The sequence below is a fragment of the Opisthorchis viverrini genome, assembly GCF_000715545.1.
Source record: "Opisthorchis viverrini unplaced genomic scaffold opera_v5_55, whole genome shotgun sequence".
NCBI classification, from domain to species: Eukaryota; Metazoa; Platyhelminthes; class Trematoda; order Opisthorchiida; family Opisthorchiidae; genus Opisthorchis; species Opisthorchis viverrini.
The window spans coordinates 1,854,741-1,880,780 of NW_008751709.1; the positions used below are offsets into that span (position 1 = coordinate 1,854,741).

General features: G+C 41.6%; 1 protein-coding gene across 1 annotated transcript in view; it reads right to left on the reverse strand.

The window, feature by feature from the left end:
- The window catches only part of T265_03642 (hypothetical protein), a gene marked incomplete at both ends in the record, with an annotated part of 101,792 nt that overhangs the window by 13,932 nt on the left and 61,820 nt on the right, over positions 1 to 26,040 (reverse strand). The window contains 3 exons of the mRNA XM_009168177.1: positions 13,822 to 13,924; positions 17,034 to 17,314; positions 25,384 to 25,704. Coding sequence (XP_009166441.1) covers positions 13,822 to 13,924; positions 17,034 to 17,314; positions 25,384 to 25,704 — 705 coding nt within the window. The remainder of the gene's footprint in view (positions 1 to 13,821; positions 13,925 to 17,033; positions 17,315 to 25,383; positions 25,705 to 26,040) is intronic.

Here is a 26,040-nt window from a genome sequence, read left to right on the forward strand (position 1 = left end):
CCCCCCCCCAAACCAATCTATCGTAAAGCTTAGTCATCCCCACTAATCAACAAACAGGGACATCAGACTGAACACCCAGCACTGATCACGTCACTAGTCATAAGGAGGAATCTCACGGATTGGTTCCCTGACTGCCTTAAAAACCAATCAACCTACTTACTTACTTACTTGGCCTGACGAAGCTTTTGTGTCAAAAGCGAAACGTTGCCCAGCAATAAATCCACCGATTGTTTACCAAACCCCTCTGAAACGATGACTTCCCAATCGGTCCCAAACATTTTCCAATTGATTGAAAACTATCATGAGTTTATTTTTGATCGCTCTCCCTACGAAAGAGGTTTCTCATCAAGCGGAAATCCTCTGAAGAGTGTTTTGTCAAGAAAGGCGACGGGGTATGAAAGCTCTGGCCAGTAAAGTGAGCTTTTTCTACACTGGCCACCTTCGTGAATGGTGACTACAGACGGGAATTTAATGCTTTCAAACCCAAGTCACATGACCCGCTGACAAAGCCAGTAACACTGCTGCACCATAGCCATCGTCTCCAATGCGATTCTACCTATTTTCAACTTCATAGGCAAACTACAGTCACCAAACGTCAGTTATCTGATCAATCCATTACATCGTTCCTGGTCTCTTACTTTCTTATGACTGAAGTTTTAGCAAGTGTAACCAGCTTGTTCTTGCTGTCCAGCTTGTAGCAGGAGTGAGCCAATAAAGGCAGTGTACTGCAATGAGGAAACAAATGACTCATGCTATTTACGGGAAGACTTGGATATTGGTGTTTAAGAGAGGATAGCCTGTCATATTGGTAACCGGCTGCAATTACTGATGCGAAATTTCAGACACTTCCATGCCGACTTCCCTTGCTCAGTGCCGGTCTTCTAGATAACAGAACGCTTGAGATTTTTGACCCACCAGCGGTTAACCAATATCGGTTATTTGCAGAGCAACGACCATCTTTTGAATGACACTGTGACCAGTGGGATCAAAAGGCTTTTATGTGTGTGTGCTTACCTTTCCACCGAAACCAGTTCTATTAAAAGCTGGCAAATGGTCTACTTTTCTGGACATTCTTTCCAGTCGACTTAACGACTGTCGGTTGAAAAACTACTACTGAGTCTGCCCTTAAATGTTTTCTTGACGGGTTGGTTGTTGACAGGCTTTGTTCAATGGCCATTCCAAAATAACTCAACCCAGCGCCACATTTTCTGAACGGTCAAAGAATTATGCAAGAGTTTGGCAGCTAATGGAACGGTACTTGAGACAGACGTGATCAGTCAAAAAACCACTCCAGTTGCTACCAAAATTGACTGAGTGTGGCGCAAACTCTGGGGTGAAATGCGTGGACAGATCAGAAGGACCTGCTTCAGTGGTTTGCTGACAAACTGGGTAGCCTAAGCCAATTGTTAGAGTTGATCAGTGCGTTCTAGCCCAATATGTTGTAAATAACTGAATTCTCAGGAACATTGTAGGCACAAAATCGAAAGTCAACATGTATATGTTCATTACAGATTATTTTAGTAAGGCTGAAAGCATGAGAATGATGGACTTTCCGGAGTTATGCTGATCTATATTACCATAAATAACCACTCCAGTCGACGAAAGTCCTTCGAGTGGTATGTAAATCTAAAATGCATTTGACATAATCGTATTGTCTTTTTCTAGGTAGCCCACTGCGCAGGACATCGAATGTTGAACTAACAGAAACAAGTTGTTTCTTAACAGGTAAATCAATCGGTGTTTTTTCGAGGGCAACTCGACTTTGGATTACGACCGCCGCTGGAACCACTGGCACATTTACCTACAAACTCTGATTTTACATTTAGAAATGCATTGAACCCTGGCACTCAAGTTACCCGATAGTCACATGTTAAATCCACTTGACTTTCAAACACCGTGTCAGTCTTGACGAATGAGACAACCCTTTGCTGCTGCCTTCTAGCCGGCTGTTCTTGGTTCCATAAGAAAGACACGTAACCATGTCGACAATCTGGAATTCCAGCGAGAATTTCAACGAACGAGGGCGCTTTCGGCTGAGAAATTTTGCAACGCACTCTCATGCACTCTCAACGTGGTTATTTCGCCTTTTACTTTTCAGCAAGACAAAATATCATTTGGGATAGGCCTAATATTTTTCAGAGCCTCTAACACTAACATGGAAGTCTGAGAGAAGGTTGCGAAAAAATGTGAATTTTTCCCAGAAAGCCAAGCATTTTTCCAGTATCGAACTGTGCACGAAGCCAAAAAATTACGCTGAATCGTTTTACAGACGTAACACGGTACAAATAAAGTTGCTGAAAACTTTTAGACAGTCCTACCAGTTTCATTCTTCTTTGAGCTCATCAGGTAGACTCACTCCCCGAGGTTCCGTCAACTTTATGTACAACCTGAATCCGAATCACACGAAATGCAACTTATACACTCATCAGGAACATCACAAACAAGAGATTCAGCCGGAGAGATTCTCCCGGCAAAACAAACTTGGTGTGCAGATGAGTACATAAGTCGAACTTTGATTCATGCTTGCTGTGTATGAGAATCTAGGTGATGGCCAAGTAGTGCCACAGTGAAGGCTGTTAATCAAAGAGGCATGCAGCTGAACCGCCAGTGAACCGTAAAAGGGACGAAAATGGGCTTAAAGTGTGACCAACTCCTGGATTCATAATAATGATATTCAAATTCAAGATGAATAGGCTTGATACTCTACAGACCGCTAAGGGGCGCGGAAATTTACATATAGTACTCTCAGCGAGGCTGGAAAAAAATTTCGTGCCCTGGGCTAAACCTAGATATCACCCTGATTAATATTCGTTTCGTGCTGAAACCATATGGAGGTGTGGTGAAGGGTAGATCCTGCTGACAGCAGAAAAACGGTGTGCGCTAATTGGCGAACTCGACATTGAAAAATACCTTCAGGTATCTGGTAAAATGTCAAAATTCAGCAATTTTTAGCTTTTATTTTTTCATTCTCTCACGTACGCAAATCATCCTAACGCGCGTTTCGCACATCAGTTGACGCAAACACTAGGCTTTTTGACGCAATACTGCGGTGTAAGATGTATTCATACAGCAGTAGGATATTCACGCAAGTCACCAATGTAAGCCCAGACAAAATACAGCCTTCCTTGTTTGTTTTCTAGCAACCCAGGGGGTCAAGCACAGTCATGAGGAGATTTGTCGCCCAGTTAAGAAAACCAAAAACTTGGGTCATTTACCAATTTTGAAGATTTCTAGTGGAACCCGGTGAGTGCACTATCTGTGTGACCACCAGCGGGTATTTTCAACCCATGATCATTCATTTTCCAGACTACTTTGATGGAGTTTCAGCAAAGAATGGACCATCTGAAAGGCTCCGAAGTCCGGTAAAACCACTAAGTTTGAAACGGAGGGTAACAATTATTAACTTATAACCGACTTTCCGTGGCCTTTATCAGGAATTTTGTGACGCATCGTGACTGCACAGGACCAAGCACGAGTTAGTTAGGATAAAATCCTGGAAAAGCCGACAATCTGCATGGCCTCATAGCATGAAAAAGCAAAAATATAGGCAAAATAGCCAGGGTAATTTCTGCGATCTCTAGGTTTCACTAACAACCAGTTCAAATACTGAGAGTTAGCTGGTGCGGTCTGACTGGAATTCCTACTATCTGGTTGACCGTTTGATTCCATCTTGACTGACAATGAGTGCGTCAAAAGGCGTGAGATTGGAGAAAAAAGTGCACGCAGCCTAAATGAAATCTAGGAAGAACGTTTCGGAGAGACAGTATCTTGCATTATCAATAAAATCAGGAAATGTGTGATCAAAAATTAATGTCAGCAGGTAAGTTGGTGCTTAATCGCACCTAGCACAGGAGAATTTATCTGACAGAGCATAACAGTATTGTGTGAGTCAGATCATATATCCTAATCTTGGGATTTCCGAAAGAATTAATGTTTCCTCAAAGATAAACCACGTTTAAGTTCGTTTTCAGGAATCGGAAAAAAGTGGACGTTTTGAGAAGCTATACTTTTGACCGATTTCAAAAGACACAAGTCTGTCGACACTTATATGACTGAGCTGCAAAAAAGTTACTTCAAAAGATTGCGTTAGTCCCTTCCAACACATCGAATTTCCCATCATTCCGGTGCAAGCTGTGTGTGCTTGCAGAATTGGCAGAAGATGCATGCACGTCATTGTCATTTGAGTGGTCGTCCAGTAGCAGTAGCTCTAGTAAGTTCATACCAAAAAACAAAAGCACTAAACTTGTGTTTCATTCTTATCAAAGTTGTCCAGCAGTGAATCCCCTTGATCGTGTCTGGATTCGAACCCCGGATGTCTGACGTACAAGAAGCTTTATTAGCTAAATCTGGATGCATTTGGAGCATCCTGCCTGAACAGCCGAGTGTGTGTAAGCGATGTGACCGAGTAAGTTGATCGACACAACTGAGGCAGTTATGGGTTTTCGTCAACCTACGGACAAACCAGTTGCATTCTAACAGAGTAAAAACGTTCGCTTGCTCAGAGGTTATAATTTAGTTTCGTCAAGGTTGCGCCTGTGTAGTGACGTTGACGCGCCTGCTTCGCACTTCCGGCACGACCAAGAACATGTACTTCGCCGTAGCTCTACCAAGAGCAGTCTTTGATGCGGATTAACCAGAATAACTGCTATAGCTCAGGAAGAGGACTGTTTGAACGAGAATATTGTGAACATAAGCTTGAGCGTTAACCATTAATACATACGATTTACTTCAACATATCCATGGGATGCATGCTTATCAAGACAGGACGCCAAACCGACTGCCTTTAGAGCCAGCCACATCATACCTTGAGAATAACCATTTTCCATTTCGGCTCCTATGGGATGGGTACCTACTAAATGTCTCACGAAAACTGTGACAGCCCAAAATCAGTCGAATTTTATCTCATGAGCTAAGCCAGTGAGTCACTTTGGTGCAGCTCGGTAAGTCTGCCTGAGACTGCTATCAAGTGATTTAGTACGGGGTGATCCTTAGGGAATTTGCATGGAAGTGAGACAAAGTGTCCTACCACTCAGTTCCCCAGAGAAAAACTGATGGGTTTTGCAGAAAGTTGCTTCTTGTCTGCGCGTGAACGGCAAGCACAATCGATGTGAACAAATAGTTATTTAGTTTAGCACAATCAGCTGGGTTTAGATAGGTATCAAACTAATGAATAATTGCAATGTAGAGTGATTAGCCTTTAAAAGTGGCATGCACTGGACTCTGCTGCTCTGGGGAATCTTTTTGCGATTATAGTTGTTGTTCAGAGATAGTTGGGGCTGGTAAATGACAGTCTCTAGTTAGAAAAAAATCTCCCAGATGTAGACAAACGAGTGAGGAGGACTTCAAAGAGCGAAGAACCTTATGTTTTTCAAAACGATGTTAGTCCACTTGGTATGTCAGTATACGAAATCAAAGTACCAACAAATGGCCTCAGAAGATGAGGCAGTAAGGGCCAAACCTTCTTTATGTAGTGAATGATAGATGAACTTTGTAGGACACTAGTGAAAAACCAGTGCCAATAACTTTCATAAAGGAAACTACCCACATGGTTGCTGAAAACTTTTCGACAGCACACGACCGATTTCCCCCTTCTTGGGGCAAATCAAGTAGGCGCAGCCTCCGAGTTTCCGTCAACCTTATGATCTACTTGAACCCAAATTGGACTGTTTTCGAGAAATACACTCATTTGCAAAGCAGGTTGGTTTTCACGAGAGACTCAACTGAATCTCTCGTTTATGATATTCTACAACTGTAAGTGCTGCACGCAGGAAAAACAAAATTGATTTGCAAATGAATGTATTCCTCGAAAACAGTCCAATTTGGGTTCAAGTAGATCATAAGGTTGACGGAAACTCGGAGGCTGCGCCTACTTGATTTGCCCCAAGAAGGGGGAAATCGGTCGTGTGCTGTCGAAAAGTTTTCAGCAACCATGTGGGTAGTTTCCTTTATGAAAGTTATTGGCACTGGTTTTTCACTAGTGTCCTACAAAGTTCATCTATCATTCACTACATAAAGAAGGTTTGGCCCTTACTGCCTCATCTTCTGAGGCCATTTGTTGGTACTTTGATTTCGTATACTGAAAAAAGCAGTGTTAATAATCTTATTAGAAAAGTTTGTGGATAGATATTAAGCCTAACAAGAAGATAGCTAGATAAATCAGCCCATATACATATGTGTAGCTTGCTGGATAGATAGATAGATAGATAGATAGTAGATAGATAGATAGATAGATAGATAGATAGATAGATAGATAGATAGATAGATAGATAGATAGATAGATAGATAGATAGGATAGAAGATAGATAGATAGATAGATAGATAGATAGATAGATAGATAGATAGATAGATAGATAGATAGATAGATAGATAGATAGATAGATAGATAGATAGATAGATAGATAGATAGATAGATAGATAGATAGATAGATAGATAGATAGATAGATAGATAGATAGATAGATAGATAGATAGATAGATAGATAGATAGATAGATAGATAGATAGATAGATAGATAGATAGATAGATAGATAGATAGGCTGTTTCGTCACTTGGATGGTAGTGGCACACTTCAGCAGGTGCCGCTAAACACCATGCATTGCACATTAATGTTTCTGTGCGAGCATAATTATGAAATACCCAGCACGTGGGTTTTCCAGTCGGGATTTTACTGTACACAGAGAGAAAAAATACTGATAGGGGTAGGTCCCCAGTAAGCAGACTTCCAACTCTCTCAGCAAATCATCACGTAACTAAGCATAACAGTGTGTATTGATTTAAGCGCAAGTAACATCTTAAACAATTATATCAACAGAAATCTGAAGGAGCAGGTATTGACCTATTTGTATTGCATCTGTTTTTGTCAACAGAGCGATGTCATCGAATTCCAGACGGCGGAATTCCTGTCGCGGTATGTGGTGGTAGTAGTTTTGACTTTACAACTTACAGCCTTTGCATTTAAATGCCACTGTTCTGTAATTGCCGCTTATCGTATCGTATAAAACAAGTTGGTCAAAAACTGAACAAGAGCTTTTAAGTTTACAAAACACGAAGGAATCGGGGAGACTAGTTCCTGTGAAAATTGCTTTCAAAAACCCTACATAAACTCATTCTTGAGAACCAGCATTCATTAGGTGCACACAAGTCTGTCAATTCTCCATAAGACTACAGATAAAAAAATACTTTTGAGGGCTTTGATTGCTTGGTTTCTAAGAGAATACAGCACTTGTTTGTAGGCAAAAAACACACCAATTGCTTTTCAGGGCACCAAACAGCGATTCACATTTGGGAGAATAGCCATAACTAGCATAAGGGAGTTAGTCATTGTTCAATTCTCTTCGAATGATGATTCATCTCAAGTGGTTGGTTCTACTAAAGACATCAAACCGAAAAATTAAAGTCGAACAGTTATTGATTGAGAGAGTATCTATTTTGAAAAGATAGACAAAGCAACACACCTTGCTGTAATCTGTCAAAGAAACAAATATGGTGGTATCGGCTTATGTGGCAAGTCTGGAAAAGATGGCTTGCCGTTAGGCAGACGAACCAGTCACGCAATCCGATTACCTGCTGGGTTTTAATTAAAAAAAACAACTGACTGCTATTTACCGGGGTCCTGGAGTAGTCAGAACAATGGAAAGACGGTTGACTGTCAGATTTCTACAGAATACGGAAGAAAATGAACTTTTATAATACTTTTGATGGGCTTTGCAGGGTAGGACAGATGGAATCGGAGTGAAAAAATTTGGATAGTTTGTACTTGCGGTAAACAGACAAGCTAGCGGTTTTTATTGCGAATTTGCTCGAACGAGTGTCGTGACGTGAATGGACTGAATTTATAAAATGTGGGCCAAAAATGCTTAACAGTATTGAGTGAATAATTCTGGTACACCACATCAAAATGTAGGAGTGATTGCGCACGTCTCAACAAGAAAAAAACCACCCTACTCCAAACTATTTATGAAAAACCTTTTGTCAAATCTGAAGTGCCAGGTTAGTTAGTTAGGCGTGAATGCCTAACCTTCTGTTTTTTGAAAGTAGTGAATATCCAACCAGGTAGTAACCAAGATGATTCTGCACTCCATGCGCAAATCTAATTACTACCAGACCTCGTCCAAATTGAGGACACAAGGATGTGTAGTTAGGAAAGGACCAGATATGAGGACAAGAACTAATTATTGGATAAAGTTGAACCTATAGCTGACATTTAACCAGTGACCAGATCATATCCACAAAAACATTGGTTACCAAGATTCCCGAAGGTTGCTTTGGGAGCAAACGGTGTGCGGGTGGACAAGATGGTATTTCGCTTACAACTATCACTGCCTTACCAGATTGACAGTCGTTGTTGGAAATCAGAGTTGGCAATACTGACGCCTTTGAAAGGACTTTGGAAAAGAATGTTAGCAAAGAAAAAGATTGGTATTGAAACCTAATCATTGTGAAAGGCACAGGATTGTAGGGAACGCTATAAGTGAAGGCTGAAATCTATTTTTTTGGGATGCAGCAAATCAGTTGGTTCCCTCTTGCAAGATATAAAGTTAATCGAAACTTTCGGTGCATCTCACGCCAGTAGTTCAGGCCAAATAAACATCTCAATTGAACACTGCAAGAAAGCTTAATTTCCATGTCACTTGTAGACAATAACTGAGAAATAAATCTACGAAAGATTCGAATGTGAATGGAACACACGTTAGTTGTTGGTCCGCTTGTCGAATTTGGCAGTTGGACTGCAAACTTGAGTGACAATGTCATCTAGATTTATGATGATATATTTGCAACCCAACAGCAAAGCATGGCCAGCTGACCAACATCCAAGCAACGCACCCGAGCTACCTATATTCCACAACATTATCAAAAACACAGGTTTCCGATTGCTTTCTTTTAATTGCGTCTTATCGGGCAAGTGCAGCAATGAGGAGAAAACTAGGCGTTAACTAGAGACCCAAGTAAGCCCCAAGAGTGTGATATTCTTCAGTTGTAATGCGCAAAGGCTTCCTCATATCTTAGTACAGAGTTTGTGATATCGCAGTATAAATTTTTTCACAAGACGTAGTACTACTGACAGAACAAACTGCTTGTTAGCGATAAGTTAATTTGCAGATGACGTCGCCTTCTTACAACTTAATGTTAAAGTAAGACGAGGTTTATGGAACCTCGGAGACCGGTTCTCTGCGACAAGCTCCAAGAAGCGCAAATTCGGTAATCAGCTGTCGAAGGGTTCCAAGCAACTTTATATATAATAAGTTCCGCCAAAAAGGAAGGAGAAAACTTCACTTTTGAGTGAACGATCCCTTTATTGTGAAAAGTATCAACCAGAACAAAGGTCTACCGGATTTATGCCGTCCTTGGATTCTGAAGAACCCGAGCGCGAATGATATCCAGAAAAGACTGTGGTGTACTTTTCTGGACAGTCGCATTCCCTTCTTTCTAACAACTAGCGGGGTATTACAACCACACCATGTCACAGGTGTGAGACATCTAAGATTTTGTTTCGTTGCCCAGATCATGCAGTCATGCCTATAATTTTACATGCAGAATACACAGGCGAATAATAAACTGCGGAAAATACCTGGGCCATTAAACAAGTTACGTTCTTGGGGCGTTCTGAATTTATTTGTTGATAATTGTCTTTTAAGCCATCCTTAATTATTTGAGGGTCGAAGTTTTGTGAGGCCTGAGGGGTTAGGTCATCAAGTATTTGGAAGACTAACTAAAATTACTCAAAAGTATTTGAAAATTACTTGAAAACGATGTTTTCATACATTCCACTGAGGAATGTAGGGTTGAACAACGTGGCATGACCTAAAAACTGGTACGTGCTTAAACATGTTGGCATCTAAGCAGCAAAATGGTTTCACCAATATATGTTTCCATTCGTTATGATTAACCAAAAAAAAATTAAAGGACCAAGAGAGTTAACACTGTTTTCAAACGTTCTGAATTGAGTAGACACGTTCTCTTAAAGATCAAGAATGAAGAAATTGCACCATTTGACAAGCCTTAGACGGTTATTGTGAATAGTTCACGGAATTTACGGAGTAAGACAAATGAACTACCATACCAACAAATGTGGTTTGAGCGGTGTGTAATTGGCTGGTTACCAGTCAATTTTTCTTATGCTCTATGAAAAAACTGGAGACACATAGGTGCATCCATCAGAGCGCACAGTACACGTGGTCTGTCTATTTAGGGATACCTCCCGTGGTACAAAAATTTCTTCATTAAAATTTCCTCCAATTATCTTGTTTTTTTTTCAGCCACGCTTTTTTAATATTCTCAAAAAAGTGTGGATATTGTTGATCTAAGTCGGTATTGGGAGACATGATCTGTAAACGACAGGTAGCGGAGACGACTTTACATCTGGACTCTGCATATCCATCATCTACTTTCGGCCAACAACCCAGCACTGGATTTTCTTCACCGATATGCGGAAGAACACGTGTAGTTTGTTGAGGAAAAAGTGGAATCTACAGAAAATTGAACGGAAACATAAGTGTTCTGCATAGTGTGTCGATGGCACTATTATATCCGAGGTATTCTGCACTCAAACTCTGGATTTTGGTTTAAAATTTATTGTCAACCCATTGTGAAACGTTGAGTGCCCATAACTGCTTCAATTCTATTAGAAAGACACTTTAAAAATGACAGCTTTAGGTTAACACGATCACTGCACAGTGTGGGGGCTCATTAGCTATTAAGAGGAGTTTTTATACCACACGCGGAAACGTCTGATCGTATGTTCCTCATGACGTTCGATGCGTAGGTTGCTCAGAAAAAGTGATATGGCACCCTATTTCAAGCTCCTCAGACTAAGTAGGCGGAAATGTGATATTTAGGAATGCATGGTGCTCCTGCTCAGATTATTTTCTCCCTTTTGCTATCAAAGCTCAAGCATTTATGAAAATCTCAAAAGGGACGTTCGCAGAATGAGACTATTAGTTACAGCCGAGTAGACAATGGCTTTTAATCCTGGGGTGAGAACATCGCTTAAACAGAAGTCTAAAGCACGGGCGCTCCTATCCTTGTTAAGAGTTACCAGATAGGAAAAGGAAAATCGGAAATGTATTAAAGTCTGAGATTTAGACGCTCCGGCAATGCTGCATTCGATTTGTTTGCACATTTGGTGAATCTGCCTTGATAAGAAAATTGGTTTCTACCAGCCGTTAACCTAGCCTAACAACCATCTGAAGCTTGATCCGGAGGTTAATAGCTTGGGGGCTTCAACCAAAATGTCAACTGTTTGAGTTCATCGCGCCAATCTGACGAGTTCAGCTTAGAGCAAAGGTGCCTTTCGGTATTTTTTTCACATGCTTGGAAAAATTCCCCGCTTAATCAAAGCTCAGGTCTTACGCGAGGACTGATTATTATCTGATTTATTCGGCAGTTATTATATCATACAGTTGAGGTATCAATTCGCTTTCCAATTCGCCTTTCCAAAAGTTGCTTTTAGTTCATTAACTATGATGTTTTGGAACAAATGACACTGAAAGAAATGAGTTTTGAGGGTCTCCTATGGCAGGCTAAGCTGGAATAACAGCATTTATAAAGTATTCATCAGTTCCAACTTGCAAGAACAGTGCCCTAGTCTAACAATGTACATTGGTCAAAGAGTCGAAGGTCGGAGTCTTGCCTAGTGAGTGACTTTTGTTCACATCATGTGTATCTGGCTTTATTCTTGAGAGTCACACAATGGGCTCAGTGATGGCATCTGTGACTGTTTGCTTAAACAGAGGTTTAGTGAATTGGCGTGAAGCCTGTGTACACAAGCGACAAGCCGTAGGTTCGAGTCTCCTTCTATGGTATTTTTAAATTTGCTTTATTTCTACTTGAGTCTACTTGAGTCTCTATCTCCTCTGAAATCGATGGAGTTTTAAAACCCGTGCACAGTTGTCCTATCCATCGCAGTCGAAAGGATGGACTTGGTAATATTTTCTCAGACAGTCACAAGGGAAATATACGCATAGTATTTAGCTAAAACCTGTGGAAAAGTGTGCGCTTTAAAAGTACAAATTGAGAAGAAGAATAACATTTGTCGTGTGTGAAAGTTGCTCTCTGCAATAGCTTGTTACGTTGTAAAGTTTGGAAATAACGTGGTTTAAAGCTAAGAAAAACCAATAATAGATAGACATCGTCGTAATCGCTACAGCTCATACAGATAGCCTGACTTCCGGGGAATGACCAGATTTCGCATTGTCAGACAATCTGATTAACAACCCGGGTAAGCCGGATGGTTCATCCTGGGTAGTAGTTTGTCCTCCTGGGGAATACATTGGCTTGAACGTTGAGTGGCTGTTATCCCGATAATATCCCGGCAAGGCAAAATGCTCAGGTACACAAAGGGCAAACAGAACAGTGCAAATAGAGTCGGCTTTTGAACTCTCAATTAGAAGTTACAGCCGATGAACCCCAAGTAATGTCTCGTGCAATAAAAAGACTAAGTCATACAGCAAAATTGTGAATCCAACTAAAGGCATTAGTAGCGCGGAATCGACCATAAGACGCAATCTTTCCATAAAAATTTTGTAGCCGTTAGTTGGAATCACTTGAGACACACCAAACTGATGAGACCCACAGCAATTCCTTGCAAACCTAGCTTTAGCAAACTTGGATTCCTTAGCATGGGAGCCATTGTCAGCTACTTCAATGGCTTTTCAATTCATAATTGCCGAACAGAACACAATTACTGGCTTGCGGCCAGAAGGGAGTTCGAATAGTCCATGTGACTGAGAGTCTTTATCAGTCATCTGATGCATAGACCATCTGGGTTAGTTAATCCGTTGAACAGCTGAATGAGCTTGAGTTATTCGTAGACTCTGTGAAAAAAGCCTATAGATCGTATAAGTGCAATATAAATCCAAATAGTTCAGCTAACGACACGCATGTAACACTGTTGTTACGTCGTTAAGGCAACCAGGAGATTGTACTGGATACCTGTTCGAACAACAGGGCGTCATAAGATGATGGATCGGTTCACTCTTTTCCATGTTGAAGCTGAGCGGTTCGCAGCGGGTTGCTGATGAACGTGAATTTAAGGATTATATGGTCCGGAGAAATCATAGCACCCCGCATTGGTGGATTTGGAGTAGTCCGTACCTGTGAAACATTACACAAGGATAGTTCCTTTTCAGAGGATCTTTTTCCTCTAAAAGGACCACCAGACATTACTGCCACGGCTGGTACTTTTAGCATGCCGTAATAAATATTCTGGGAAGCCGGTTACCAACAACCGAGGCTTTTTTGGGTTTCTCACCACTCTACTTACTGAACCCGTCAATTCTATGTTCGACACGCAATGAATGTTTGAAGCTGCAGGTGAGAGAATAAGTGTCGAGCTTAATTTTCATGGGTGTCTTTGGGCTCACCGAATTGGTCAAACTGATGATAACAGCTCGTACCTGTTAAATGGAGAACGCGTTCAGATGAGTAGTGCACAGTCGCGAAACGCAATCAGTGTGGTCGGAAAAATCCGGTCACGTCACTCAAAAGCAAATTTGCAGGCGGTTTAAAAAACAATGTTATTGGACGTATTCCTAAACAATACTTGACATACCTGAACAGGATGCCTGAATAGCCCAAAGATTCCAACTCAAATATCGGTTACGGCAGTGAAGCATCGGTGTTGAACACTGATGTCATGCTGTCGATGATGATGATGATGATGGTGATCGGTTAATTACACAGGTGCTACTTTGGATTACGGACAAATACTACTCAAATGGCTCGTCAGAAGTATGCGCAACCACACCGGTAGCTTAGACACTAATCGGCTGATTCTTGAAAGAAACAATGCGTCGGTAAAGTAGAAAGTTTTTGGTGCACTTACAGAATTGGTTGGAGTCAGCGAAGAAGGAGAAAGAAGCTCGTCTGTTTGCGTAGCCGTGTCAGATTTGTTTGTCCTTAGGGGCTCGGGGATAATCGGATGATTGCTGTGCATATAGGGAGAAGAAAAATCTCAACCAATGACGTTAAACAAAAAGAGTCGTAGTTAAATTAAATTCATTCGTACCACGTGAGAACCACAATCAATTAAGCAGTCACTGACCTGTCCGGATAGATATTCAATCTTAAACATATCACAGTATGATGCGTCAAAAATCTTTTCACTGTGAGAAAATACCCGAAGAGCCCTCCAAAAGGCCTGTTTTAACAGTGCTGATAACTTGATCAGAATCCATTCCAGCAGACATTTTTTGCGTTTTCGTTCGATTTCTCCCATGCGCACACTAATTTCTGCATTACTTAGAGTAACACAAGTATACAATATTTCCGTGCATCAACAGTTCATTTGTGTTGCCAAAATCTGGTCATCCAGTCGCAGTAAGCTGTCCATTGATCAGTCCCGTTATGTGGTTTTCCTTTCACGGGTTCAGCCTCCCATGCTTATTCGGAGCAAGGGGAATACGAATGCTCAATATTAGGTGGCGATACGCACACTCTGATTATTTTCTTATTACTCAAGTGATCATACGGTCGATTCGGACCACGTTCCGCAATGAGAAAATCTTATGGATCTGATCGGTAAAGTATAATTTGTGAAGCTAACCACAAAGTTTTCCTCCGGAAGAGAGCACACGTTGCTGTTATGACACACACCAAATTAGGACTGCCGAGTTTAAAATTCAAAAAAGGTTCAAATTTAGGATACTGAGTTCCAAACCAAAAGGAAACTGATAGTCGGCCGTCACTGAATTTCGGTCAAATTCACCATACAGTGCTTAGTGCTGAACCTAAGTTTATATGGCAACATTGTAGCGCTGTCTCCAAAAATACTAGCAAGAGTAAACATCCATAATTTCGTTTGGGAAACTAGTCAGGCAGTTTGCACGACTGTTTCTGGTTTCGTGTAATCAGATTTTCGTTAACAGGCCGGTTATCTAGCTATTTCGCTTCCAGTTTAGATGTGTTACTGAACGACACATTTTGGAAATTTGTCTGGTGTGAAATCGATAAATGGGAGAAATTTTAATTAGTTTTGCACCGAAGCCGGGAAAATGTTTAGTTCATCCTCAGAAAACCAAAAATGATTGTATTATGCAGAGAGAAATACTGTCTGCTCGTGGGGTTTTGTGCTTTTATTTTACAGTAGAAAACACCTTTCTTGGTAGGAGTTCTTTCGAGTAGCGGAACCCCAAAACTCGGTCAGTATTTATTCATAGTCTCGTGGAAGAATAGCTGAGGGTCAAGAGCATTTGTTGGTCAGTGCACGTGACAATTTTCCCTGGTGCTATTGCCATTACTACCGCCAACTGGCATGATATCGTTGATGATGTTGTTTGTGGCAGTGACGATGGTGCTGACGATGTGATGCTGATGTTGTTGTTTATGATAATAATGGTTACAGAGATTATGCAGGAAAGGAATAACCGTTCAGCTGTAGCACCCCTTTGGTGTCTAGCCACGCAAAGGAAGCGCGAGGGCTGGGATAATACCAGGTCGCCCAAGTCTGGTCGGAAAGCAGATATCGGGTTGGGACCACGGACCTTCCGGCCAGTAAATTCGCGCTCTAACCACTGAGCCATCTTGTATCCGGGGATTATATCGTTAGAGAAGAAAACTCCGTTATCTGTCTGTGCATAACAGGTTTACAGCCGTTTCCATTACCAGTGGATGCAGTATAAAATCTGACTTACGAACAAAACGAAGCGTATATAATAAAAGTGATGGTAGTATTGTGGTCAGTTGTAGACTGGTTTCCCAATAGGCAAAAACGCAAAGGTTCTGTTTTGATCCTATATGCAACACGTGAAAAATAATTTTACGTTTGCCTTTTTCTCCCCTCTACTCTGTAATTATCGTCTTAGCTGATTCAGCGAGAGTTTCAGTTATGCGTTCTTGTTCTAAGTTAGCGTAAACCCTAACTCACCAAGTCTTGTACCAGTGGCAGCGACGAATATCCCTTGGGACGCTGGGTTCCTTAGAAATACAACCAAATGGTCAACACTTCTGTGAACGAGGTATACATGAAATATGCCTTGCTAGAGAATAAAGGTTGTATTAGTAGAAAAAAACCGGTACTTCCTTCATTCCCGCATAGAAATTTACCGAGTACATCCCACATCATTTGGATGGGGGATTAAAATCATCAGGAAATCCATTCAGCCGGCAGTTGATGATTTCATCTCACGTACTAAGTTAAAGCCTTGCATGTATTCATTCAAAAAGGTACTTAAATGCCACACATTGTACGTTGTCTGTGAAACTAATCCTACTTTTTCACGGCTTCTCTTTAGGTTAGGTCATAAAGTGGAATTGTGTAAATGAATTTATTGAAAGAGTCCTGTGAACGGTGCTGTCGTTTCTCTGCAAAGAATCCACCTTAAGTTGAAATGATGAAACTGAATTTAACTCTTCAATCAACGACCGCAACATGTTGCAAAGTTCCGTCATGGTGCACTGTAAATTAGCATTTTGTTAGACGGCGCACCGTTGTGTGCCCGGCTCAGCGAACATAACTGTGACCTATATGCAGTGAGCACATGTTAGAAGTAGGGAGAACTTACATCAATCAGTCTACATTCCAATCTACATGCTCTATACCACTACTCAAAACCATCGTACTACCACCCTGTTCCGAAACTCCTTGTTCTTTACCGGTTAAATGGAAGGAAAAATTTCTCAGTCCTCAATAAACGTCCTTCATATTCGGCATTATTCAATATGCCCTTTTTACCCCTTATCGATTATAAACGTAAGACGGGCTATTTTAAGCGTGTGGATTCAACCACCTTAACCAGAGCGCTTTTTCTCATGCCAGCGGAATAATTTTGTGTAAGGAATGAAAAGTACGCATGAGTGATCATCTGCCGAGAGTGGACCATAAATAGTCCTGCCAAAAACTGACTTTAACAGATTGGTACACAAAGTTGGAGATGGGCGAAATTTATTGATTGAGCTATCTCATGATTCATTTGATCAAATTTAATTACTGATTGAAAGGATAAGTTGTATCTGATTCACCTTAGTAGTTTTGATCAAACACTGCTAAAAAAGAGATGAATGTGACTTAAATTTCAAAGTAAAACAAACACTTACTACATCCAACTATTTGAAGTTCCGACGTTTATCGAAAGCGGTCTCTGAACATTCGAAGTGATGGTCGAGGGTCGCTCAAAGTTCCATTTGCTTGGAGCCTGGAGATTCGGCTTTGGTGATGATGGGCTGGGTGAACTCTCTGAATTATAGGTTCTCGGGGCGTATCGACTTGATCCACTTCCAGAATGGTTGCTCAGGTGCAGTGGAGGACTAGTGGTGCTGGACCACTGGTGGTCATTCTTTTGAATAAGAGAACCCAGTGATGGTCGCTTCCAATCGGACTGCTTCATGAAAAGAACGAAAGGGGGTCGTGTTGGGTAGAATAATTTTGAGCGAGCATGTTGAGTATACGCTTTAGCCACCAGATTACTAAACAAACCCGAGAAAATTGAACCAGTTCTCTTCCTGTGATCATTCGGGTGACCCCAAATATTTTTCTACGCTTGAGGCACAACCACCGAGAATCTGGGAGAGTGTAAACCACTAAAAGCTCCAAGAACCTACCGATATAGAGAGTGGCTTCAGATACCACTCTGTCCACTTCTAGCGCGATAATGACCCATCAATGCATTCTTGCGATATATTTTGCGGGCAAACCGAATTTGTGCCTATTTTGCAAAAGTCGTATTATTTACTAAATAGTGTGTCATTAAACAAAGTGGTTGAGTTCTTTCGTACGAAACGCCACAAAACCACGTTCCAGGTGTACCGTGGCAGACAAACCTCACCGAATGCGATTTCAATAAGTTGACTTGGAAATAAACGAAATGAATACAGCATTCGGAAACAAAAGCGGTAGATTTTTTGTTTAAGGCTTTTGTAGCAATGTGGCTCGCCTTCCGTCAATTATGACTCATTAGTTTAAAATCTGCATAGCCTAGTTTGGACGTCAGTGCTGTACTGACGCAAACGTTATTCAGAGCTCAAAGAGTTTGAAAATTCACACATATGGCATCGTTTCACGAATTCAGAAAAATGTGATGAAAAATTACTAGAAATGTAATGTCTTCTCAAAGAGTAAGACTCTAGAGAAAGCTTGCAATTTATTTGCGAGCAGCGTTAGAAGGGGTAAAGGTACCAAGTTCGTTGGATATATACCTTTTACGCCTTTTAAATTAAAAGTGAAAATGGTGCTCGAGTTTCACCATACATTTTTCAGGGCGGCTACCAAAAATGGTGAACCTGGAAGCTTGGATGTCTGATGACAGTAAAGAAACAGATCTATCTAGAAACCAGAGCGATAGTTTGCCATCATTTTTTGGGGAAGATCTATCTTGTTCAGTAAAATCCAATCAACATTCATTATTCCCAAGAAGAGTAGCGTCATCTGGTTTGTTCAGGCATTCCTCCGCTTGACAATTGTCAAAATAGTGCAAAGTACGAAGAAATGGAACCTCACAGTGGTGAAACGGTTCTTATCCTTCCTTGACCCATTGAACCATCCTGAGAGAGTTGTCAATGCAATACTTACAGAGTTACTCATACCAAGTTGGTTACTGGTTGGAACTCTGACGAACACAGTCCGCTGGTCCTCCAGGTTGGGATTTGGAAAACGTATGACGAATCATCCTTTAAAAAAAATACAGCAGTACTTCCCGCCAAACACATTGTAGTAAGTTCTCTCCGCCAAACTTTTATCTTGAGAACTTTCATAAGCTGCATTATAGACGGGGTTGCTTGGCAGTATCCCAGCCCTCATATGACTATGATACCTAAAACTAACTATAATCCCAGGTCATATATGCCCGTGAGCGGTGCCGTCAGTTGGACCGCTTTGCCTGTCGGATAGATTAAGGCGGATAAACGTACAAAGACTACTGCTGACGTCTTTCTCCTTTCTGTTTCACTTCTTTCCCATCACCCTACTTCAGTATAGCTCTCTATTTGTAGGCCCGTCAGTTAGGATTGGAAACCTAGTTTCGCATCAGGCATGGCCAACACACCTCGGTGCAGCGGCGCTGATTGTTTCAGCAATCTTAAGGCCATTCTTTAAACTCCGGTGCATGGTCAGTTCGTCTACTTTACCGTTTGCATATCGAAGCAAGCAGAGTAAAAAGCCTCTATTGCTCCCACACTGGACTCGTCTGACATCGGTATGTGCTGTGTATCAGACACAAATATTCAGGATGTGAGCAAGGTTGCCGAACTGACTACTCCAGCTATGCACTGCTGGCGATCCAGAGACAACTGACGAAGGATTTGCAGGGGTCCACCTTGTCCTAAGTTACTGGAAGGAAGTATCTTTGCTTGACTGAGTCGCATTATTAATCGCCTGTGTGCGGTTCGGCTGTCAACGTCCGCGAATGGGTCTTGCAATCTGGAAGCTGATCACTGTCTACTTGTCGTGTCTGTCTAGGCCCGATTTGACTGTAGCTCTGACACCAACAAAAACAATTTCCACGACGTCTCGAGTGTCCTGTTACGGCGTAATGGATCCCGGGGGGATGTTCCCGTCAGTCTCGAACATAAGTTGGTCGAGTGAATTATAAACCAAATGAACTAGAATGTGTGCGCAGATACGGAAGGTTGGGGAAATGAAAGAAGCCCAGAAAACCAGGAATGCTCGAAGGTTATCACTTGATGCGTGTGGCCGTTCTACGGAGATGACCAGTGAGAGAATCCGTCAAGGAGCAATGGTGCAGCCATCTTGATTAAAGAAGGGGGCTTCAACCACCAAGCCGAGAACATTTAGCAACCTGCTGCTACTCAGATGGATTTTGGAGTTGCAGAAGAACCCTGAACGGTGAATCTTGAACCCCATACGGTCTCGGAGGTCTTTGACCGAACATGTTCTCTCGAACGTCACCGAGCTCCTGGATAGAATGGCTACCTCTCAGGATTACCCAAATATGATGTGAAGCCCTCAGTCAGCGCTTGTGTGATTTATTTGCCTGCAGTCGGAGAAGGGAGACTACGACAACGCGTCATTTTTAAGAAGGCACCGGTAGTGATCAGCGTGTCCCGAGTCGTACTGGGACACTTGGCATCACTTATCCTTTGTCACATTATGGCGAACCACAAAGCATTGAATCGAAAGCAAAAAGTTAGAAAGCGTTTGCGTTGTTTAAATCTTTACAATCTATTAGGTGGCAGAACAGCACCGTACTTATAAAAAAACCCACAATTTTAGTATTGGCAGATTTCCAGGACACATTCGACCCAATTGTGCAGCTTGTTCTTTTTAGTATGCCTTCAAGCAATGGCTGCTCGAATGCTTGTGAGTGTAATCTCAAAATTTTTGGCGCATGAAATTATAAAGAGAGTTTGGCAAAAGGCTCCGCATTTACATGCTATCTGGAGAGGATCCTTGTTCACTCTAGCTCACTAGTGGTGTTAATGCGGTATATCCCTAAACCTTAGAGGACGTGTGAATCAATTCACAGTAAGGGCTATTTTGTTGTATGGATCTGAGACGTGGCCTGTTCTGGTAGCAGAACTGAGACGTCCTTACGTCCTGGACCATGCTTACCTCAGAAATATAGTTGGGTTACGATGGTGTCGGCCTGTCCGTAGCGAGTGTTTGGTCGTGTAACTTGCACCACAGTCCACGAACTTGCCCAATCTCAGAGTCTTCTGTGGTTAGGCAATGTGTTGCGCAATCTACATTATCGTTCGTTCAATTTAGAGCGGAGCACCATTTCAGGGGGCCACACATTAACCTGTATGAAACAGATTACGAAATGTCTGGGAGCTGTCGGTGGGACTCACCTCCCAGGATTAAGTCCGGGTGATCTCCACCGTGCATGGTCGGAGAAGTACAAGGTATGGTTGTTGTAACTGGTTGCCGCTATTTCCTGTCCAGACTGCCTGAACGAGCGTATGGAGATGTGAGCATCGCGGAATGATCGTAGTAGCCCAGCACTAAGTCGCTTTTTCATCCAAAAATCTTCACAATGGGGCTTTCAAGTAAGTTATGGCCGTACGGCAGCTGAGCATCAGTGATTTTGTACTGTCAACAATGATGACGATGATGGTATAAAGCGAACCATTGTCTGATTGGATTTATCCATCAATCTGTCCAGTTAACTCAGTGAAGGGTTTAGAAGCAGCACTAAAAACTTGTCCGAGTTCAGTGTAACTGGTGCAGTTCCACACCGCTGGGGAGACAGTTGAACAAGCTGGGATTAGTTTATTTTCTTGCACAAAATGCCCGCTACATTCTGTCACGTGTTCTACCGAAATTGAGTTGTTGTTGCTACCCAACATAACACAACATGACCGCGATGAGAGAAACAATTTTGATGCGCAGCTGTCAGACAGCTCAGGTTTCAGACGACAGTCGTGTTATATCGTCACATCATTTTTTCTTCAGTCCACAACGTAATGACTATTTTTCAAACAAGCACAGCTAAAAGAATAAGTTGGTTCGTTTGAAACACTTTGAATGTTTAATCATACACATTTCTCTGTCTGACGATCTTGGAGCCAAAGTCAGTGAATCATTTATGGCCTGAACTTTGTAATTTGTGTTTGCTGTGATAAGCATTTTCACATCTCCAAACAAAGTTACATTTTAGGGTAATATTAGTTTTTGTGCCAGCTTAGTAAATACCTCATGTGGCCTCTACATCCTAACTTTTATTAAAGCAAGCATTACCAGCTATAGAACTTCTTTTTGCTCTGATTGAGTTTTTCCGTGGGTCACAAGACGAAAAAAGCTAATAGACTGCACTCTCAGCAATCCTGCTCGCATGCACCCCCTGCAAATTTTATACGGTTATTCTCGGGACTGTACCAGATTCGAGTTTTGTACTACCAGAAGCCCATCAAATTGTGCAATTCCTCACTCAATCTCGAATTTAAACAAATGTCTCGAAGCATGCACCGAACTTTTTTATGGTGCGGCGCGAAACCAGTTTGTCGAAGTTATTCATTTTACCGATCAAGCTAACCAGGTAGAAAGCAACTATTCCATTTTCGACCAGGGACAAAACGTCTGAAAGATTCTTTTTAGCTCCATGTCTATTCTTGAAGACTGATTTGGGCTGTTCCAAGTTTGACGAAGAATAAAAATAGCTGTGTTAAAAAAATGACAACTGAGAAAATTGCTGTTGAATTGAGCTGGACGAGCGCTAGATTTGGGGTTTGATATCTAAATATTCTAGCGTCCTGTTGCTTGCGTGTTACCTCACGCGTCTGCGCTCCTGATCCTCGGTGCACCAATCTTTTAATGGATAATGCTTATTAACGCTAGTTCTGGAAGAAGCGAAACCATCATCGCAAATGTTGTGCAACATATTGCAATAAAACCGATGCACTCGTGTTTCCGCATGACTTTTATCAGCTTGCTTGTATCGTTCCGAGAACAACACGTCTTGTCCACTAATCCGGCCAAAGCGAGTGCAGGTGCGAACAAGTGAAATGTTTGACTATTTTTTGTATTGGCTTTCCCACCTCGATACAATAACTGATGTCCATATTTGAATGAAGATCAGCATCTTTTGACATTATGGCACAACTGCCTTCCCCGAAGCCCACAGGATGAATGTGAGGTAGAACTAATCCGTTGGCTTTGTCAGAGGAACGCAAGTAAAGGGAAGTGTATGTTCTACCGTACATCTGATCAGCATTAAACGGAAGCATCACAAATATGTATGCGAACCAGAAGAGATTTGATACACCAACTTACAAGAGCCTACTTGTCGAATATACCTAAATATTGATACTTAAAATGGGTTAATTAGCTGTCGACTGGGGTTCAACGGGTATGTTTGCCGAGTTCGGTATTTTAGCCTGCGAATATTTGGTAAACGTTTCGCAAACCATGATCAAGTTACACCGAAGTATTTAAGTGGCACACACAGCAGTGTGATTCACAGGAAAGGAAATCACGATGCCTGAACGTTCAACTTGACAAAAGATATAAACACAACTGAGTAGGAAGTGAATCCGCAAGGCCTAATACAGCGTTCGTGTTGGTTGCGTTTTGGCTAACGGCAAAGTCTAAATGGGCTTAAGTTGCCACGTGATATAGATTTACATCCCGTACAATCGACGCACAAGAAAGTAGTGATATAATCTTTCAAGTGCAGCTGTTATTCAAGTGTTTTGCGATCCGGAACTCGACCTTTTCAGGACATGAAAAGCCAAAGGAAACAAATTTTATAATCCGTTCTATGCGTCACAACAGATTGAAACAAGTCTCCGATCAACCAGACTGGGTTTCTTTGAGTTTCTTATAGCTGCATTAGTGTTCAGAAATGCTTACCCTGAACTGCCGAAACGATCGCATGTTATCTATGATAATCAGTTATATGTCACAGGAGAATGCAGTCTTTCAGTGATTTCACCCTCCGGTGCCCAGCTGCCATGCCACCAGGGCTGGGCTACGGCCAAGTGGCCGAAGCCTAGACAAGAGCAGTTGAGATATCGGGGTTGAGATCGAACCACAAACCTTCCGGTCAGTAAAGTTACTCCTTAACTACGGAGTTATTTTAGAGAGCGTTGGTTGAAATCAGTTACTGTGCCACGACTTCAACGTCTTACGCCAATATAAGCAATCCTCAAACTAAACGAAAAATTTCATTGATTAATTACGCTGTAGTTTTGACGGTGCCCTATGTATGGACTTATTTTGATAGCCAGACCATATCAGAGGACTTTTATTACTTCAGTTTTTTTCATGTGTACATCTGATTCTAATATTGTTTGGACAATGCATGAGTCAACCCAGAACGAATGAGGATGTTGCAGTAGGTTAATGTCACAGTATTGCTAGAGTTAGGGGCGAAACCTGGAGTCACAAAATAAAATCCTGTTTCACTTGATTATTTGTGTATCCACATATTTGTTTTGGGAAGAGGCTAATGAAACATGCTTAAGTTTTCATAATTCTGTGCTGTCAAAAGCTGTTCCAGAAAGATCCATTTTCCAAGCGATTATTCGCGTACTGATCACTATAAACTGTCGTAGGTACATATCAGGTTTGCAACCGGTCATTTTATTCCTGAATAAATGATTCTAGCTGATTAATTTAAGAGGATAAGTCGCTGAATTCAAAATTGCTCTAGTTACGGTTATTTGCTAATCTGTCTCTTGCTTTATTTGAAACCAATCACCAAAGCTTGAATACATTTGCACATTCCATTGTAACAGTTTGAGTGTTCCCAGTGTGTGTACGTTGAGTAGTGGTGCCATACGGATTCAAAATTCTGGCGCAATCGAGGATATCCACAGATCTGAGCTTTGATGAAACCGAAATCCAAGTCCAATGCGTTTTCTTTTTGGTGGTCTTTGGCCAAAACAAGTGCTCTGAGAGAGAAGGAACCCCGTTTAAGCCAAATAGTGTAAACACATTTTCAGTATTCTCGCCCAAATTAGGTTTGGCTTTAAAATTATGTCCAATCATGTTCACCTATTCTAAGTTATTTGAAATTTGTCTGCGCTAGTACCATGCATGTTCGTCCAAGTCGATAGCACTCGACCATAGGCCCGCGGAGGTAAGGAGGGCAAGCGGATTTCTGTAGAGTAGCCACCAGATAACCAAGAGCATTACTGTAACTGTAGAATTTCACAACTTGAAACGAACAGTCCGTTTGTCACCCACAGTGGAACATATCTACCATTCTCAGGTCTACTTTACCTTGAATTTGAATTAAGTTTGTTGTCTACTAGGAGACCGAAAAATTGCCTGTTAATTTTCAAGGACAGCGTTACTTCACGTAGATTTCATAGCATTCGGAATCGGTAAAAAACGAGCACAAAGGGTCGCCAGGTGAATGGATTCGTCTGTTTAGTGTGCCAAGTGGTTCAAAAAGTACTGCAAAAACGATGTGGAGTAGTGATAAGAATTGTTCTGCCAGATTGTAGAGGCCACCAAAACTGTTCACAGTGCTAATACGATACTGCTTGAACAATAAAGTGAGATGAGGCATCCGGGTGATTTTCCACGGGATGAAGGATCCGGAATATCCCTGAATTTTGGATATTTCTGACTCGCCCTCTTAAATCATATGCAGAAACATTTTTATGTATCCCAAGTAGCATCCCACCTGTCCACAAAAAAATTAAAATGATTTCAAAGAGTACAGTGCTGTGTATAGTTGACTAGCTCTTGGTTATTTGTACCTAAGTTCGATTATGCCACAGAAATTGAAACAAAAAGCCGCACAACAATAAAACAAAAATTGTAAACTACGGACTGAGATTGGGAAACATCTACCAGCACCAGCAAAATTGATAAGCCAAGACTCACGACAAGGTCAGGAGAGATGAAACAAACTAAATGTATAAGCAGTCACTCGTTTCATGGGAAAGCCATTATGTTTATCTTAGGACAAAACTAAGCTCAGGGTATTTGTCTGCCGTTTAAACAGACAGTCAGAAAATTCCTTGAAGGGCCCATTCAACATACCGATCGCCTTGTTTCCACAACCAGTGGTTCGTCCAACCTTGTTTTGTCCAAGCTTGTGTCCGCCTGACCGTAGCCATGTGACTGCATACTGTCAACCGACTGGGAACCACTTAGAGTAGACGAGCTGAGCCGCAGACTGCTGTCCATTGGCCGAGACTTTGTTGACGATAGCGAAGGACTGAGTCGGACGGTGGCGGAAGGAGGTGTAGGGTGTGTGTACGTCGTAGAAGAATGGAAACCAATAAACGTTTGCGAACTGTTTGGCTTATTCGATGCACAATCGCGGTCGGCGGTGCTATGAAGAAGCTGGATTCGTTTCAGCTATAAATAAGGATTATCAGAGAGAGGTGACAGTTTGGGATAAGAATAGATTAAAAACAACAAAAGTACTAAGTTTAACATATTATCTTCCTGGACATATAGGGAGGTCATTGGGCGAACACGCGCACTTTTCTAACAATAGTAATGGAACAAAAAATAGGTGGCCTAAAAATATAAATTATTTTGTGAAAAAAGAACCAGATCCCAAAACAAACTGTACACACAAGTAGGTTAGTTTTGATGGTTCTCCATGGGTGTGGGATGAAGCCAACGAGACTCCGTGGTTTGTTTAAAGCTGCAATGCAAGTCCTCAGTTGTTGAAAACGGCTTGGTGTG